Source organism: Urtica dioica, chromosome 8 (assembly GCF_054948205.1).
Source record: "Urtica dioica subsp. dioica isolate 48M chromosome 8, U.dioica_male_clone48M_v1_H2, whole genome shotgun sequence".
Lineage (NCBI taxonomy): Eukaryota > Viridiplantae > Streptophyta > Magnoliopsida > Rosales > Urticaceae > Urtica > Urtica dioica.
Window position 1 is genome coordinate 27,646,700 of NC_142763.1, and position 14,707 is coordinate 27,661,406.

Consider the following 14,707-nt stretch of genomic DNA (forward strand, 5'->3'; position numbering starts at 1 on the left):
GTTTGAACCTCGCCGTGCGCTCAGCCCCTGCTCACTCTCCGCCGTGCGCTCGCCTCGTCCCGAGTCTCTGCAGGTTAGTGTTTAGTTTAGAATTTGTGATTAGTTTGTGAAATTGTGAAACAGTAATATGTTTAGTTTAGTTTAGTTTGTAAAATTGTGAAATTGTAATTAGTTTAGTTTGTGATATACTAATATGTTTAGGTTAGTGTTTAGTTTAAATTTGTTTTTGTTTTAATTAGTTTTGATATAGTGTAATTTATCAATTAGGAATTGTAATTAGTTAATGAAATTAAAATTAAGATTAATAATTGTAATAATGTAATAATGTGATTAGTTTATCAATTAGGAATTGTAATTAGTTAATTAGTTAATTGATTAGTAATTGTAATAATGTGATTAGTTTAAATTTGTTTTTGTTTTAATTAGTTTTGATATATTGTAATTTATCAATTAGGAATTGTAATTAGTTAATGAAATTAAAATTAAGATTAATAATTGTAATAATGTAATAATGTTATTAGTTTATCAATTAGGAATTGTAATTAGTTAATTAGTTAATTGATTAGTAATTGTAATAATGTGATTAGTTTATCAATTAGGAATTGTAATTAGTTAATTGATTAGTAATTGTAATAATGTGATTAGTTTAGGTTAAAATTAAGTTTAGGTTAAAATTAGTTTAGGTTAAAATTAATATATAATCAGCATATTAATTTTTTTTTAAAAAGATAAAGAGCATCAGATGCGAACCTGATAGTAGAAGACTTTCAGGTGCGACTAGTCGCACCTGATAATCAAGAGGATTATCAGGTGCGGACTTTCGGGTGCGACTTTGTCGCATCTAGAGTCGCACCTGAAAGTACTTTCAGGTGCGACTTTTGCACTTTCAGGTGCGAAAAAAGTCGCACCTGATGCTATATTTTGTACTAGTGGGTGTGGACGGGACTTCACCACTTGGTCGGCCTTCTTCTTGCTTGGATCTGTGTTGCGTGGAGGGGCGGCGCTCGGAGACGTCTCTGTCTCTCGGACCGCGCGACGAGGATCGGCGAGATCCGACTTTGGACGTCTCTCTTCGGGTCTGTGAAACTTCCTGGGTTCGCGAAGCTCTCTCCGGCAACCTCTACACATAAATAATTATTAAATAGAAAATATTGTTTTTTTAGAGGATTGGGGGGTTACAATAGTAGAGAAACACAAAATAATAATTACAAATCAAAACTCGCTCTCTTGAAGAAGCGCGGTTTATCGCATACTCAGACCAGTCGGAGCGACGTTTCTCGGGCCGGAATTTTGGAGCTACACATTCTCATATCTGTTCATCGGAATTTTCTTTTTGTTTTTTTTTTTCATTTTTGTTTAGAGAGAGAGATAGAGAGAGAGATGGTTGAGTCTTCGAAAGGTCATCTCGAGGAATTCGAGGACGATGAAGAAGTGGGACTCACAGAGTTTGTTTGGCTATCTCAGAGAACTCGATTTCATTGTTGTGATGATGATGGGTTTAGCTATTCTAGTGCTTTTTGGTTGGGAAAAAATTGATTTTGGATTTCGGACATTTGAAATTGCAGGGAAGAGCAGAGAAAAGAACAGGTCAAAGCATTCCGAGAATAAATGCAGAGAAATAAAGAAGAAGAAAGGAAAGCGAGAGAGAGAGAGGAGAGAGAGAATAATAGAAATATTTAATTATTTAATAGCAATTAATATATCCGATAACAATATTTAAATATTAAAAGTATTTAGAATAATATAAAATACTCTTATACTCTTTTAAATCTTGCCACGTCATCAAAACGTGAAACTTAACGTTCAAATACTGACGGAAGTGGGGCCTTGTAACACGTGTTTGAGTTCTGAGTTAAGTTTTGCAACATTTTCGAGTACAGGGAGCGAAATGTAAATGAGGTACGAGTCCAGAGGGTAAAAATGATATTTATTCTAATTTTAATTAAAATATGACTTTTTCCAATTGCTCATTTGGAAACGTTAACCTCTCTCTCTCTCTCTCTCTCTCTCATTACGGGACAAGAAGACGTATGACGTGACGTAGCATAATGCTAAGACAAAGCAGTTGCATCAAATTTCTTTTTTTTATATAAAAAAATATCATTTCGGCAAATAAATAGCGCAACCTCACTATTTACAGTATTACTATACATTTTTCACCCAATAAAGATTATTGGAAATAAATAGTGCAACCTCACAACCAGAGAGAGAGAGAGAGAGAGCAATTATGATACGCATCGTCTCGACGACTATCATTGGACATGAAAAAGATCAATTCAGCGGTGCTCAAATTGATTTAGGACCATCCGATCTCCAACTCCTTCTCGTGGATCAAATCCAAAAGGGCCTCCTTTTCCACGAACCTCCAACTGCAACCACACTCAAGCGCTTAAAAGACTCTTTTGCCCTCGCCATTAACATATTCTACCCTCTCGCCGGCCGCCTCATTTCCGTCGACAACAACGACGACGACGACACGGTGTCCTTCTTCATCGACTGCAATGGCGCCGGAGCGGAGTTCGTCCACGCCACCGCCGACGGCAGAGTCTCGGCCGCCGATATCCTCGATCCAGTCATCGTTCCGGACGAGCTGATCTACTCGTTCTTCACCATGAACGAGGTTGTGAACCACGAAGCCGCCGTCTCTGGCCTTCCCTTGCTCTCGGCGCAGGTCACCGAGCTCGCCGACGCCGTCTTCGTGGCGTGCACTCTGAACCACTGCGTCTCCGACGGCTCTTTCTTCTGGCACTTCTTCCGCACCTGGTCCGACATCGCACGCGCCGAACTCAAAGTCAGCGATATCCCGGTCGTCTTTGGCCGGGGATTCCTCGACGGTGTAGTCAATCTCCCGATTCGCATCCCAAAACGCTCTCTCGTCGCCGACGAGGCATTCAAGAGGCCGATCCCCGGGCAGCTCCAACAAAGGATGTTCAGGTTCAGCAAGGCCACGGTGGCAGAGCTGAAGGCCAGAGCCAACGCCGAGGTCCGACGCAATGGAATGGATGGAGGTACATATCTTATTTTCAATTTTAGTCTTTTTTATCCAAAATTTTCTTGACAAAACTTCCCATTAGGCGAGATCTCGTCGCTCCAGGCACTGCTGGCTCATCTCTGGATCTCAATAACGCGGAGCCGGGGCCACGGCTCTAGCGAAGTGGTCACTTACATGTTCGCCGTGGGGTTGAGGCAAAGAATGGGTTTAGCCGAGAATCTTCCGGAAGAGTGTCTCGCGAACGCGGTGCGGTACCTGATGGCAGAATCCACGGCCGGCGAGGTAGTCACGGGAGGGCTCGGAGCGACGGCGCTGCTCTTCAAAAGGGTTATCGCTTCGCAGACGGTCTCTGAAGTGAGAAGCCACTTGAAGGCGTGGGCGGAGAGGCCCGAGCTGTATCGCCCTCGACCCTCTGCCACCGCCAAAAATTTGCTGACCGGGAGCTCGCCGCGGTTCGATGTCTACGGCTGCGATTTCGGGTGGGGCAGGCCCGCCGCGGTGCGCAGCGGCCCCGGAAACAAGTCCGACGGGAAGCTCACTGTGTTTCCGGGCTCCGAAAATGGAAGCATTGATTTTGAGGCTTGCCTTTCTCCGCACACTCTCCGCGCCTTGGACTCTGATCCCAATTTCGTTCAAACTCTGTCTTGACCTCTTTGATTACTTACATTACATCCTTTTTTTTTCTTTTTTTTCCCTTTTTGAATGATGGTAGGCTTTTGATATTTCTTTTGCATGCGTTTTGAAGTCCTGTCTTTTACATTCGTATTCGTGTCGTTGTCGAGTTTATCGTGTTTTCGAAAAAAGTTGTTAGAACCAAATCCGATCATTTATTAATCGTGTTTGAAATATGAACCCAAATCCGACAATTTATTTTTTTACAGATTCATATCCGTTTAAATTAACTCATTTAATAATCGTGTTAAATGGTTAATTTAGTCGTGTTTTAATCGTTTTTAGAAATTTAGACTTAATTAACTATAAAAAATTTAAAATATCATAGATTTTCATTGCATTTCTTTTGCACCAACTTTTTTGGTTGATACACACCTCAAAACTTTGTGCCATTGATTCATAAATAATTCTAATCTTGAAAGATGTCAACTTAATATGGAATTGCATCAGAAAAACCATATAAAAAGAACAATCAGAATTATATTCGATAAAAAAAAATCAGAATTATGAGCAATAATAACCAAATATTAAGGGGAAATAAACGATTACATTTTATACACTAAATATATACAAACGACTAGAGTTTCCTCCAAATTTTCATTTTTATTGATCGCAAAATTCAGGTTCCAAACACATCCTAACACCCAAAAAAATGGCACATTCTCCGGAATATAGATACCAATGTCAATACAGGTTAATTCGAAGCATCATTTAGTTTATTCAAGTCTACACAAATAATAACAATGCTATGAGAGCAAATACCTGCGGCAGATTTGATTTGAACTGTCCATTCGTCAATAACCTGAATTAGTAGTAAAAAAATCAATTTCACATTTCAATCACCCACCAGATCATGTGTATGAATGAGCATAACAAAGATTTACAAGGATGAAAAGAAATGACTGAGTATGTAACAAGGCACAAGTATTTACATTTATAGGTGTATTGTTTTGAAAAAAGCCTTGCTAGAGAATCACATAATATTGGTTGATTGCGGGCGAAAGGTGCAAGTACTTCAGTCACCACTTGGAAATTTCAACCTGTAATCACAAAAACAAGTCACAGGCTTTAGTGCATTTTAAACAAATTTCCACAAATTTGAGAAATGAAATGAAATATAATTATTTACAAACTCTCATCGACCATAAAGTCGAGCTTGACTTGAAGTTTAGCTTCAAATAGTCTTCTCATATCCATGTCCTCCAAAATTGTGTCACAAAAAGAACGGAAATGAAAAACAAGATCCATACCTCGTGGAAACAAATGGATATAAAAAATAGATACGGAAACAAATGGTTACAAATAATAATGGATACGGAAATAAGCGGGTAGGGGTGAAATCGGTTCGGTTCGGTTTTGGACCAATTTGAAAATCGAAACCGAATTTTCGGTTTTGAAAATTTTGGACCAATGACCAAACCGAATTGGTCTAAAACCGAAAATCGGTTAACCGAAAATTCGGTTAACCGGTTATGTAAAACCGATAACTAGTTTTATAACCGTTTTAAAACTGGTTAACCAGTTCTGAAACCGGTTAACCGAAAAAATCGGTTAACCGATTTCATAATTGGTTTAAATCTCTTCAAAATCAACAAATTCGGTTATCCGATTCAAATCGGTTATCCGGTTCAAATCGGTTATCCGGTTTGAAAAATGGTTATCCGGTTTCAAAACTGGTTATCCGTTTTACAAAAAAAAATGGTTCAATAACCGATAACCGAATTTTTGGATACTCAAAATCGATAACCGAACCGGTTCTTAGATTTTGTTTCGGTTAACCGAACCGAATTTTCGGTTTGATGACGTGGCACCGAATTTCAGTTCCGGATCGGTTCGGTTATCGGTTTAACCAATTTTCGTTCAATTTTTGTACACCCCTATAAGCGGGTGAGAAGAGTAGGGTCTTCTATACCTCGTGGTGGGGACGGAATTCAGAGAGCTCAAACCCCTCTCTTCGCCACAGATTCACAAGAGCCCAACTCCAGGAAAAAAATGCCTTCAAAACCCGGGCCGACGTTGTAGCTGATGCGAACTCGGTCGTCGTCGTCGCGAAGATCCACGAAATGGTCGAGACAGACTGAGAGAAAGAGAGCGAAAGGGTCAGTGAGAGTTAGTGAGATAAAGTGAGAGAGAGGTGGAGAGGTATGAGTTATAGATAGAGTAAAATTGGAGTTCTTCAAACTTCAAACGAAATCTTTAGAGGTAAAATTTCCCTCCTTCTAAAATTAGTGAAAAATTGACCCAAAAATTTGATGAGTCTATTTAAAAGTTGAAAAATTACATGGACAATTTTTGTTACAAATGAATAGTCTTTTATTATCAAATGATTAACGTATTCATAATTAAAAAATAAACATAGGTTGCCTTTTTTGTTACTAATTTTTTTTAAATATAATTAATCCCTAATTACGAGATTTAAAATCATCAATAAAAGCCAGTTGTTAATTTCTTTTAAATTAACTATAAAACATGAAATTGTTATTAAGAATGAAACGTGGGTTATGAAAAGTATTAATCAACATTGACCTACACACTAATTGAGTACCTTTATATATATAAATGTCAAAACTAAATTGAGTAGATTGATTTATATGTGTTTTATTTATTTATTTATGATGATACAACTATATATATATATATATATATATATATATATATATATATATATGTGTGATTCTTATTAATTATGAAGTCAATTGGTTATGGCTCCTTGAATTAGATTAAATTGAATATCGTTCTTTAAAATTAAATAAAATTAATTATCTTTTTAAAGTTATATAACATTTGATGCAATATGAATTGAATTGAAATCCAATAAAATTGAATATGATACGTTATTATGAGATGATAGTTATTGTCAATTGAAATTGTTCGATATTAATTGAATTGAATTAAAATAAAACAAAATTGAATATGATACGTTATTATGATAATATAGTTATTGTTATTGTCAATTATGATTTTTCAATATGAATTGAATTGAAATTCAATAAAATTGAATATGATACATTATTATGAAACTATAGTTATTGTTATTGTTATTGTGAATTGTGATCGTTCGATATGAATTGAATTAAAATTGAAATCAAATAAAATTGAATTTAATACGTTATTATGAGACTATAGTAATTGTGATTGTTCGATATGAATTGTGATTCTTATTGCTCCCGTTAATTGGTATACGATTGACTATATGTTATCATACATGAATTGATATTTATATGAATATATTTTATTTTATTATATCATATTTTCTAATATGAATTTTATGTTTATTATTATAATTTTATTTTTATAGTTACATATATGATATTAATCGTGTTTGAATGGATCGTAATAGTGCTACTACTCGTAATCGTGTTAATTGGATCATATTCGTGTGGGTCGTAATCGTGTTTCGTGTCGACCATTTAATAAACGTGTTAATCGGCATTTTATCGTATTACCGTAATCGTGTCGTTTTGAACCATTATTTAATCGTGTTAGCGTGTTCGATCCAATTAAGAACTGGCCCGTATATTGAGATCCAAATCCGCCTTAAATCATGTCGTAACCGTTTCGTGTTCCGTGTCCTGAACAAATTGCCACCTCGTATTCATTATATTATTTCTCCTAATGAGATTTCTCTTTCATTTCAGTATAGAACTTGCTTCTTATAGTGGTTGATCTTGTGTGGTTTACCTAGACACCATGCAAAGACATTTACTTACTAGCGCAATATTACTAACTTATGAATATATTTTCGTAATTACTCTAATCTGAGGCGGATGCATATAGTATTCGTGACTATTCATAATATTTGATTTGTAAGTATTGAGGTGTGAACTTTAATTTATCTCGATTATGGTTGGCACTATGCCATTATAAGAATTCATTAATAAGACTGCTATGGAAGTCATGAATAAGCTACTCTTGTCTGTTGGAAAACAACGTACAAGACCCAATACTCAAACAGTGAGAGTTTGTGTTTGAGAGAGAAGTTCCAAAGAGAAGCAAACAGAATGAATAGATCTCTTGATTCAGTGATTTCTCATAAACCGTATTATAATGTTTGATTCATAATCAGAAGACGAGCTCACGCTTAGAGTGGGGAACGGAGAGTCCGTCACAGCTAAAGCATTTGGAGAAGTGTGTCTTGCTTTTGAAAATAAATATTTGATTTTTTATTCAGTTTATTTTATTCCTGGCATCTTGAGAAACCTTATTTCAGTTTCTGAACTATCTAGACAAAATTATTCTTTATCTATGAATATTGATTCAATTAGTGGTTCGCGTGGTGGAAGAATTATTTATCATGCTCTTATGCGATGCTTTATATGTTTTAACTTCTGAATCAAATTATTCATTTAATGCTGAAATGTTTAAAGTAGCTAAACCCACATCTAATAAAAAGAATTAAAGTGTCTAGTGATGAACAAATTTATTTATGGCACTTAAGACTTGACCATATCAATATAAAGAGATTAGAGAGGTTATCAAAGTTTGGGCCGTTGAAACACCTTCAAATGGAAACTCTACCTGTTTGTGAATCTTATATAAAAGGAAAAATTACCAAAAAATCTTTCTCATAAAAAGGATCAAGGGCCACCGAATCTATGCGACTAGTTCACTCTGACATCTGCGGATCAATGAGTGAAGCTGTGAGAGGCGGTTACGACTACTTCGTCACCGTCACTAACGATTACTCTAGATAGGATTTCATTCACCTAATGCATCGAAAATCTGAAACTTTTGATAAGTTTAGAGATATCGTGTGTGTTAAGAACCAATTAGGTAAGACTATTAAGACTTTTCGATCGGATCGAGGAGGCGAGTTCTTATACACTAAGTTCACCGATTACTTGCTCAAACATGGAATTGTGTCGCAACTATCGGCTTATGGTAACTCACAACAAAATGGTGTTGCTGAAAGGAGAAACAGAACTCTATTACACATGGTAAAATCCATGATTAACTACTCTTCACTTTTTACGTCTTTTTGGGTTTATGCATAAAATCCGCGGTGCACATCTTAAACCATGTTCCATCGAAGTCTATATTCAAAATACCCAGGGAATTGTGGAACGGAGCTTTTCCAAGCTTATAACGAGTCGCCGAAACATGCCCAAGCCACCGAACCCAACCAAAGTGAGCCGTCCACGAGTCCTCGCAGAGCTATCCTCAATTCACCATATATGAGGCCTCGTCGTCCTCGTCCGGAGACCAAGGATCTCGCCACTACGAACCTCGCAAAGAATAAGAGTTGGTCACCTCACCACACGGAGGTGATGATAGCCTTAGAAGATCTCATTTCGTCAGAGAAGAGAGGTGTAGTCACCTCACCTCGCCAAGGAGGTGAGAGGAGGTGAGTTCACGTTGTCTCGCTAAAGAGGCAAGGTCTTCACCTCGCCTAGGAGTTCCTTCCTCCTCGACCAAGAGCTCCTTGTACTCGTACAAGCACAACCAAGCTCCCAAGGCCTATAAAATAATACTCCTTCGACCCAAGATTTGAGCGAGTTGCTTCCAACTTATAGAAATCATACCAAAATTATTTCTATTACCTCACTTTCTTTCTCAAACTCTAGATACGAGACTTATATCTCCCCCGCACTTAGCTCTTTGGACTAATGTTAAGCGTCAGAGCGTGTATCGAAAAAAAATCCTATACCAAGTTTTTGCTTTTGTTTTTTTGTAAGTAGCCAAATGCTCTGATGCCTTTTTCAAGTTTGGAGTGCATTTGTGAATTCGTGCTGTTATTATGTGCGGACTGATACGCAAGCTAGGATTTTTCAAGTTGATGAAACAATCTTTAAGGCTGAAAATGTATTATCCTACCAAAGTTAGAAGAGCATAAATGATGTGCATAAGAGAAACATGCATTATTCTAATGTAAATAATTAAACAACGTCTAAGACCAATTCTTGTGGATTATGGAGAATTTTAAGACTCTATAAATGGCGTAGAGGTGCTCCCATGAGGACACACTAAGACTCTAAATTTGGAGCAATCTTTAAATTTACTGAGGCCATAGTTGTTGAGGTGTGAGGCTTCAGAGTTCATTGGGTGGTCGGAGAACCTGGAAAAATTGGAATGCGATGAGAGTTGTAAGGAAGTGACAATCGCGTGAGATTTTGTAGAAGAGGACGTGGAAGTCCGGAGAAAATTGGCACTTTTTGCTAGTTTTTTTTTTTACCTAAAAAATTAGAAATTAGAACCCCCCCCCCCCCCCCCCCCCCCCCCCCCCTCCCCAAACTTTTTTCGCATATTAGCCCTCCTAGATTATATTACCGGCTTCTTCCCTGTTCACATACCAAGATTCTCTTCATATACATTGTTAGGTTCTTTGACGGGCAGTGGACGACGCTCTTGGCCGGAGACGCAACATGGCACTGGAAGCATGCCCGGCCAAGGGCTGGCAAGAGGGGCAATAACCCAAGACCCCTCCAAATAAAAAATATAAAATCAAACTTTCGTTTTGTGAACATTATCCTAACTACCTCATCTTAAAATTGAATTCGGGTAATATATGCCTCCTCTGATTCCAAGAATACCTCTTTTTATTTTACTATTTATACTTGTTTCAAGTGTGAAAATTACCCTAATAATCTCATTTTTAAACATTTTGATCTAATATCTCGAATACCTCGTTTTACAGCTTTTTTTTCTCCAATTTATACTTGTGATTGTGATTGTACCCTCTTTTCAAAAAAAAAAAAAAAAAAGATAGTGTTTGTACCCTACTGAAAAAAAGTGATTAGAGTTATTAAAAAAAAAATAAAAGAAAATGAAAAAGAGGTCAAAAGACATAGAAAAAGTGATTAGATAGTGAAGAGGAAAAAAAGTTTTAAGTTAAATATATAACAAATATGTATATATATATATATATATATATATGTTTTTATTTTTATTTTTATATTACCCTTAACCTTTAACATGATTACAAAAGGCTATTTTTTTGCCTCTAGATCAAGGCTCCCGATTAAGTTGAGCCGCCTTTGACTGGAAGGCGACTGATCGGCCACATCTTGCCAGTGTGTCGCATTTAGGTTCCCGTGGCGGAAGGAGTAACACTTGTTGCACTATGCGTCGATCAGCGCCACTCTCTTGTCGGGGGACCAGCACGGCGGATTGCCCATGATCTCCACCTTGTCCTTTTCACTTTCACATTTATTAAGGATCGCTTAAAATCAAGTATATGTTAATTACCATCGCAATATTGAAGAAAATCCTCAACATGCTTCCCCGGATATCGTCCAAGTTTGGGTTGGGTGAGAAATCGGCGACTCTCGGTAACTTCCCCATAAATTATTTTGCAGAAAATCCTCAAGTCTCTTGATAAATATAACAAGTGTTTACTTTCAATTTGTATTTTTCTTTTATTATTTTATTTTCATTTATGTTTTTAATTCTTCTATAGTAATACGTATTTTCCCTTATTTTAAGTTTCATGTGACAAACACAAGTCAAATCAATTGGCTGTTTCACTGAAAAAAATAGATGAAAGTACCAAAATTGCAAAAATACAAACCATAAAAGGGAAAAAGTCACGATACCGAGGGGTGAACTTTAATAATTGTCATATAACAAGGATAAAAGTGTCACTTTATTTATAAGTAAATGGTGAGGAACTATGTAGATAGTTATTTCTTAATACGTGCTTCCCTTATTTTATCCGTTCCTAAAGAAAAATAATTGGAATGAAATCTTTCGTTCTAAAATTTATGAAACGGATTAAAGTAAAAAATTATCAAAATTTGAGAAACCCCCTAAATTTATCTATCAAAAATAAAAAAAATTTGACAAAAAATAAAAAAGCTGTTACGAAGAAAACCACCAAAAAGCATCAAAAATCATCGGAAAACACCGAAAAACGTCGGTAAATTCGAACGAAAACAATAACTAGCGAATCGGTATCGGTCCGGTTTCCGCGGTAAATCAATCCTTGCATTTATGTGGCGGTCTGATTTTTTTTTGGAAATCCAGGTTTATGAGAATCCTAGCTTGAAATCCGTCTGATTTTTTTTTTCAGGACAAGCTGACCGAACTTCCGTACAACACAGAACATAATTCCCAACCACAAACCCAGGTTTAGTGTTTCGAAAAGAAAAAAAAAGATGAAAAAACGACAATGTTTTTTTTTATATTCAAGTAAACCAAGATTGTTATGGAATAAATATTGTGTATGTGCGGTTAGGTGTCGTTAGCAGGTCGTTAGGAGGAGACTATTTTGACCGTTGCGTTGTGTTCGTCGTGGATGGCAATATAAAGGATAAGTAGTGCGAGGACACGAAATTTGTAGGGTCAGAGACAAAATACCATAAAAGCTGAGCGAAAAAAATCCATTATTAATATACTCGCTCAAAGGAAATTATTAAAAGGAAATAAGAAAAGTGATAAAAAAAAAAAAAAAAAAAAAAAGGTATGCCATTATTGGGTAATAATTTATTGACAATATCAGTAAAGGCCTTTATATCCCGAAAGTCCCAAATGACCAACCCGTTCTTCGCAACTCGGTGATTCACTTCCCACACACACACACACCAATCCAGTCCACAACGTATAATACAACGAACCCGTTTCGAAACGTTTCTCTGAACTTCTTCCCTCGATTTTCCTCACTCGAGAATCTTCTCTTCTCGCTCTATTTAAGATCTGTTTCTTCTTTTCGTTTTCATTTCTCTTGGAAAGGCACAGAAACACCATGGACGCTGTTTCTCAGTGGACGAAACAGTGGTACGATCTCCTTGGTGCTCTGCGTCAACAGGTTCTCTTTTGTCTCTTTCGTCAATATTCGTTCTTGTTCCTTCAATTTTGTCTCTTTCTGTAGCGAAAATGAAATGATTGCTTGTCGATTGATTCTACAATTTTTTGTTCTGTTTCTTATTTTCCTTTGTAATTAAATTGTGACCCAAATTCGTAGGGATTTGTGGATGATCAATTTATCCAGCTAAAGAAGCTTCAAGATGAGAGCAGCCCGGATTTCGTGGTCGAGGTTGTTTCTCTCTTCTTTGAGGACTCTCAGAAGCTTCTCAACAACATGACCAATCTTTTGTGAGTTTTTCTCCATATATTTTCCTTTCTTTTTTTCTTTTTGCTAAAAGTATTTTCATTATTTTTTTTCTTTAGCCTAAAAATGTTTTCTGCTGGTTGTGTGTGGTGTGGCCCTATATCAAATAGTGTAATATGTCATACAGTGATGCTTTAGTCAAAATAAGATACAAAAAATTAGAAAAATAGCTAATTTAAATGTTTGACACTGTTAAATAGTCGACGTTTGGTAAATCTTAGGTAAATAGTCACTTTCATACCTAAATCATAGGTAAATAGCCAACGTTTAGTATATGAAAGTGGCTATTTATGTAAGATTTACGTTTGAAAGTGGTTATTTATCTAAAATTTATCAAACGTTTAAGTTGACTATTTTTCTAATGACCCTATAAAAATATGTGCATTGATTATTCTGTTTTAGAATATATCATTCTGGTGGAGAGTTTTTCAAGCCATTTTATAGTTATAGTCGTTACATAGACTTTTGAAAACGTAACATGCATTAAAAATGTCTATAAATCTATCTACTCAGAGCAAAACCTTTGTTGAAATAACAAAATGTGAGGAATAGAAGATGACTGATTTTGGTTGAGCTTATATTATTACAGGCTCAAATACTGAGTAACAATGAAATTCAATTGAAGGAAAAGGAGAGTTAGTCTGATATCTCGCTTTGAGTCTCGTTTTCGTGTAATTTTTTTGTCAATTCGTGAAGTATTCTAACACGTAACGGTAAACATTTTGCAGCGAGCAAAATGACGTCGATTTCAAGCAGTTAGACGCGCATGTTCATCAATTCAAGGGTAGTAGCGCCAGGTATACATACATACACTCTTTGAATATTTATATATCTAATATCCACATCTTTATGTGAATATCTCTGCCCCTATGAATTTTACTGATTCGTAGATTCTTCCTGAGTTACTCACAAGTGTTTTTAGGCCTCTTCTGGTTTATGTTGTCAAAGTGTTTGCTAATCTATTGTCGGATCAAACACAGCATAGGTGCAATGAGGGTAAAAAATATATGTGTTAGTTACAGGGATTATTGCGAGGCTCAGAATTTGGAAGGGTGAGTTTTTTATCCTTGCAAAATCTTCAAAATATAGCTTCATTTACTAGTATTATTTTTGCCTGAATCGATGCGACTTTGGGTAATTTTCTTGAAGGTGTTTGAGATGTTTGCATCAAATCCAACAAGAATGTGCGGTCTTGAAGACCAATCTCGACCAACTGTTCATGGTAAGTACATGACAATAATCTAGACTCTTTCTTTTGTGTCTCTTTCCTATTTTCAACAGTTTTTTACTTCTCGAGTTTACTTTTTATTTTCTCTCTGGTCTCCGTAGCTTGAGCGACAGATCGTTGCAGCTGGTGGAAAAATTCCCGACATTGACTGAAAAAACTTCATATATAGCACAAGAAAGGCTTGGTGATTGTGGATAGTTACAGATATTTCTTCACACATGACACCTAGTTGTTATTATGTAGTTTCTGATTTGCATATTTTCTTCTTTCATTTTTTCTCATACTAAAGACTTGCTGTGTTCTTTTGGTCCCGGTTTTTTTCGGAGAGTCTAGTAGTCTTTCTAAATCACATGATATTCCATAATATTCCCTTTAGGTTTGGTTTATGATAATACTAATAATAATAAGTTTGATATAATAGAGTATATGGATCCCTGTAATGCGTTTGGCCTTTTGGCTTGATTAGATGTCAAACTTGGTATAACTCTTGATTGGAATGGTATTTTCTTGAGCTGCTTTTTAATATGCGATTTATGGTCCTTGTATTATCAAAACCTGGGTTTTTAACTGTGTCTTTGTTTCATAATTGTCGCACTAGAAGATAGAGAGAAAGCAGAGAGAAGACGACCAAAGTGCATTTGTTGGTCTAAGAAGACACTATCCAAAAACAAAATTGAATTTCGCTGGTCTTAAATGATCTACATTTTCTGTTATGAGCCAGGATTTCGATCTCGTGACGGGAGCCGTTGTGATTTAATTGCTGGAAATA

The 14,707-nt window shown here is 36.2% G+C and overlaps 2 protein-coding genes across 2 annotated transcripts; both read left to right on the forward strand.

Moving 5' to 3' along the window:
- Positions 1-2,110: 2,110 nt before the first annotated feature.
- On the forward strand, positions 2,111-3,850 carry LOC149388826 (putative acetyltransferase At3g50280). Its single transcript, XM_089624599.1, has 2 exons — positions 2,111-3,008; positions 3,075-3,850. The coding sequence occupies exons 1-2, from the start codon at positions 2,228-2,230 to the stop codon at positions 3,638-3,640; spliced, it is 1,347 nt and encodes a 448-aa protein (XP_089480725.1). The 5' UTR covers positions 2,111-2,227; the 3' UTR covers positions 3,641-3,850.
- An 8,198-nt stretch (positions 3,851-12,048) lies between these two features.
- LOC149388827 (histidine-containing phosphotransfer protein 5-like) lies at positions 12,049-14,492 on the forward strand. Its single transcript, XM_089624381.1, has 6 exons — positions 12,049-12,407; positions 12,564-12,694; positions 13,439-13,507; positions 13,691-13,762; positions 13,860-13,932; positions 14,040-14,492. The coding sequence occupies exons 1-6, from the start codon at positions 12,345-12,347 to the stop codon at positions 14,088-14,090; spliced, it is 459 nt and encodes a 152-aa protein (XP_089480507.1). The 5' UTR covers positions 12,049-12,344; the 3' UTR covers positions 14,091-14,492.
- The last annotated feature ends 215 nt before the right edge of the window (positions 14,493-14,707 follow it).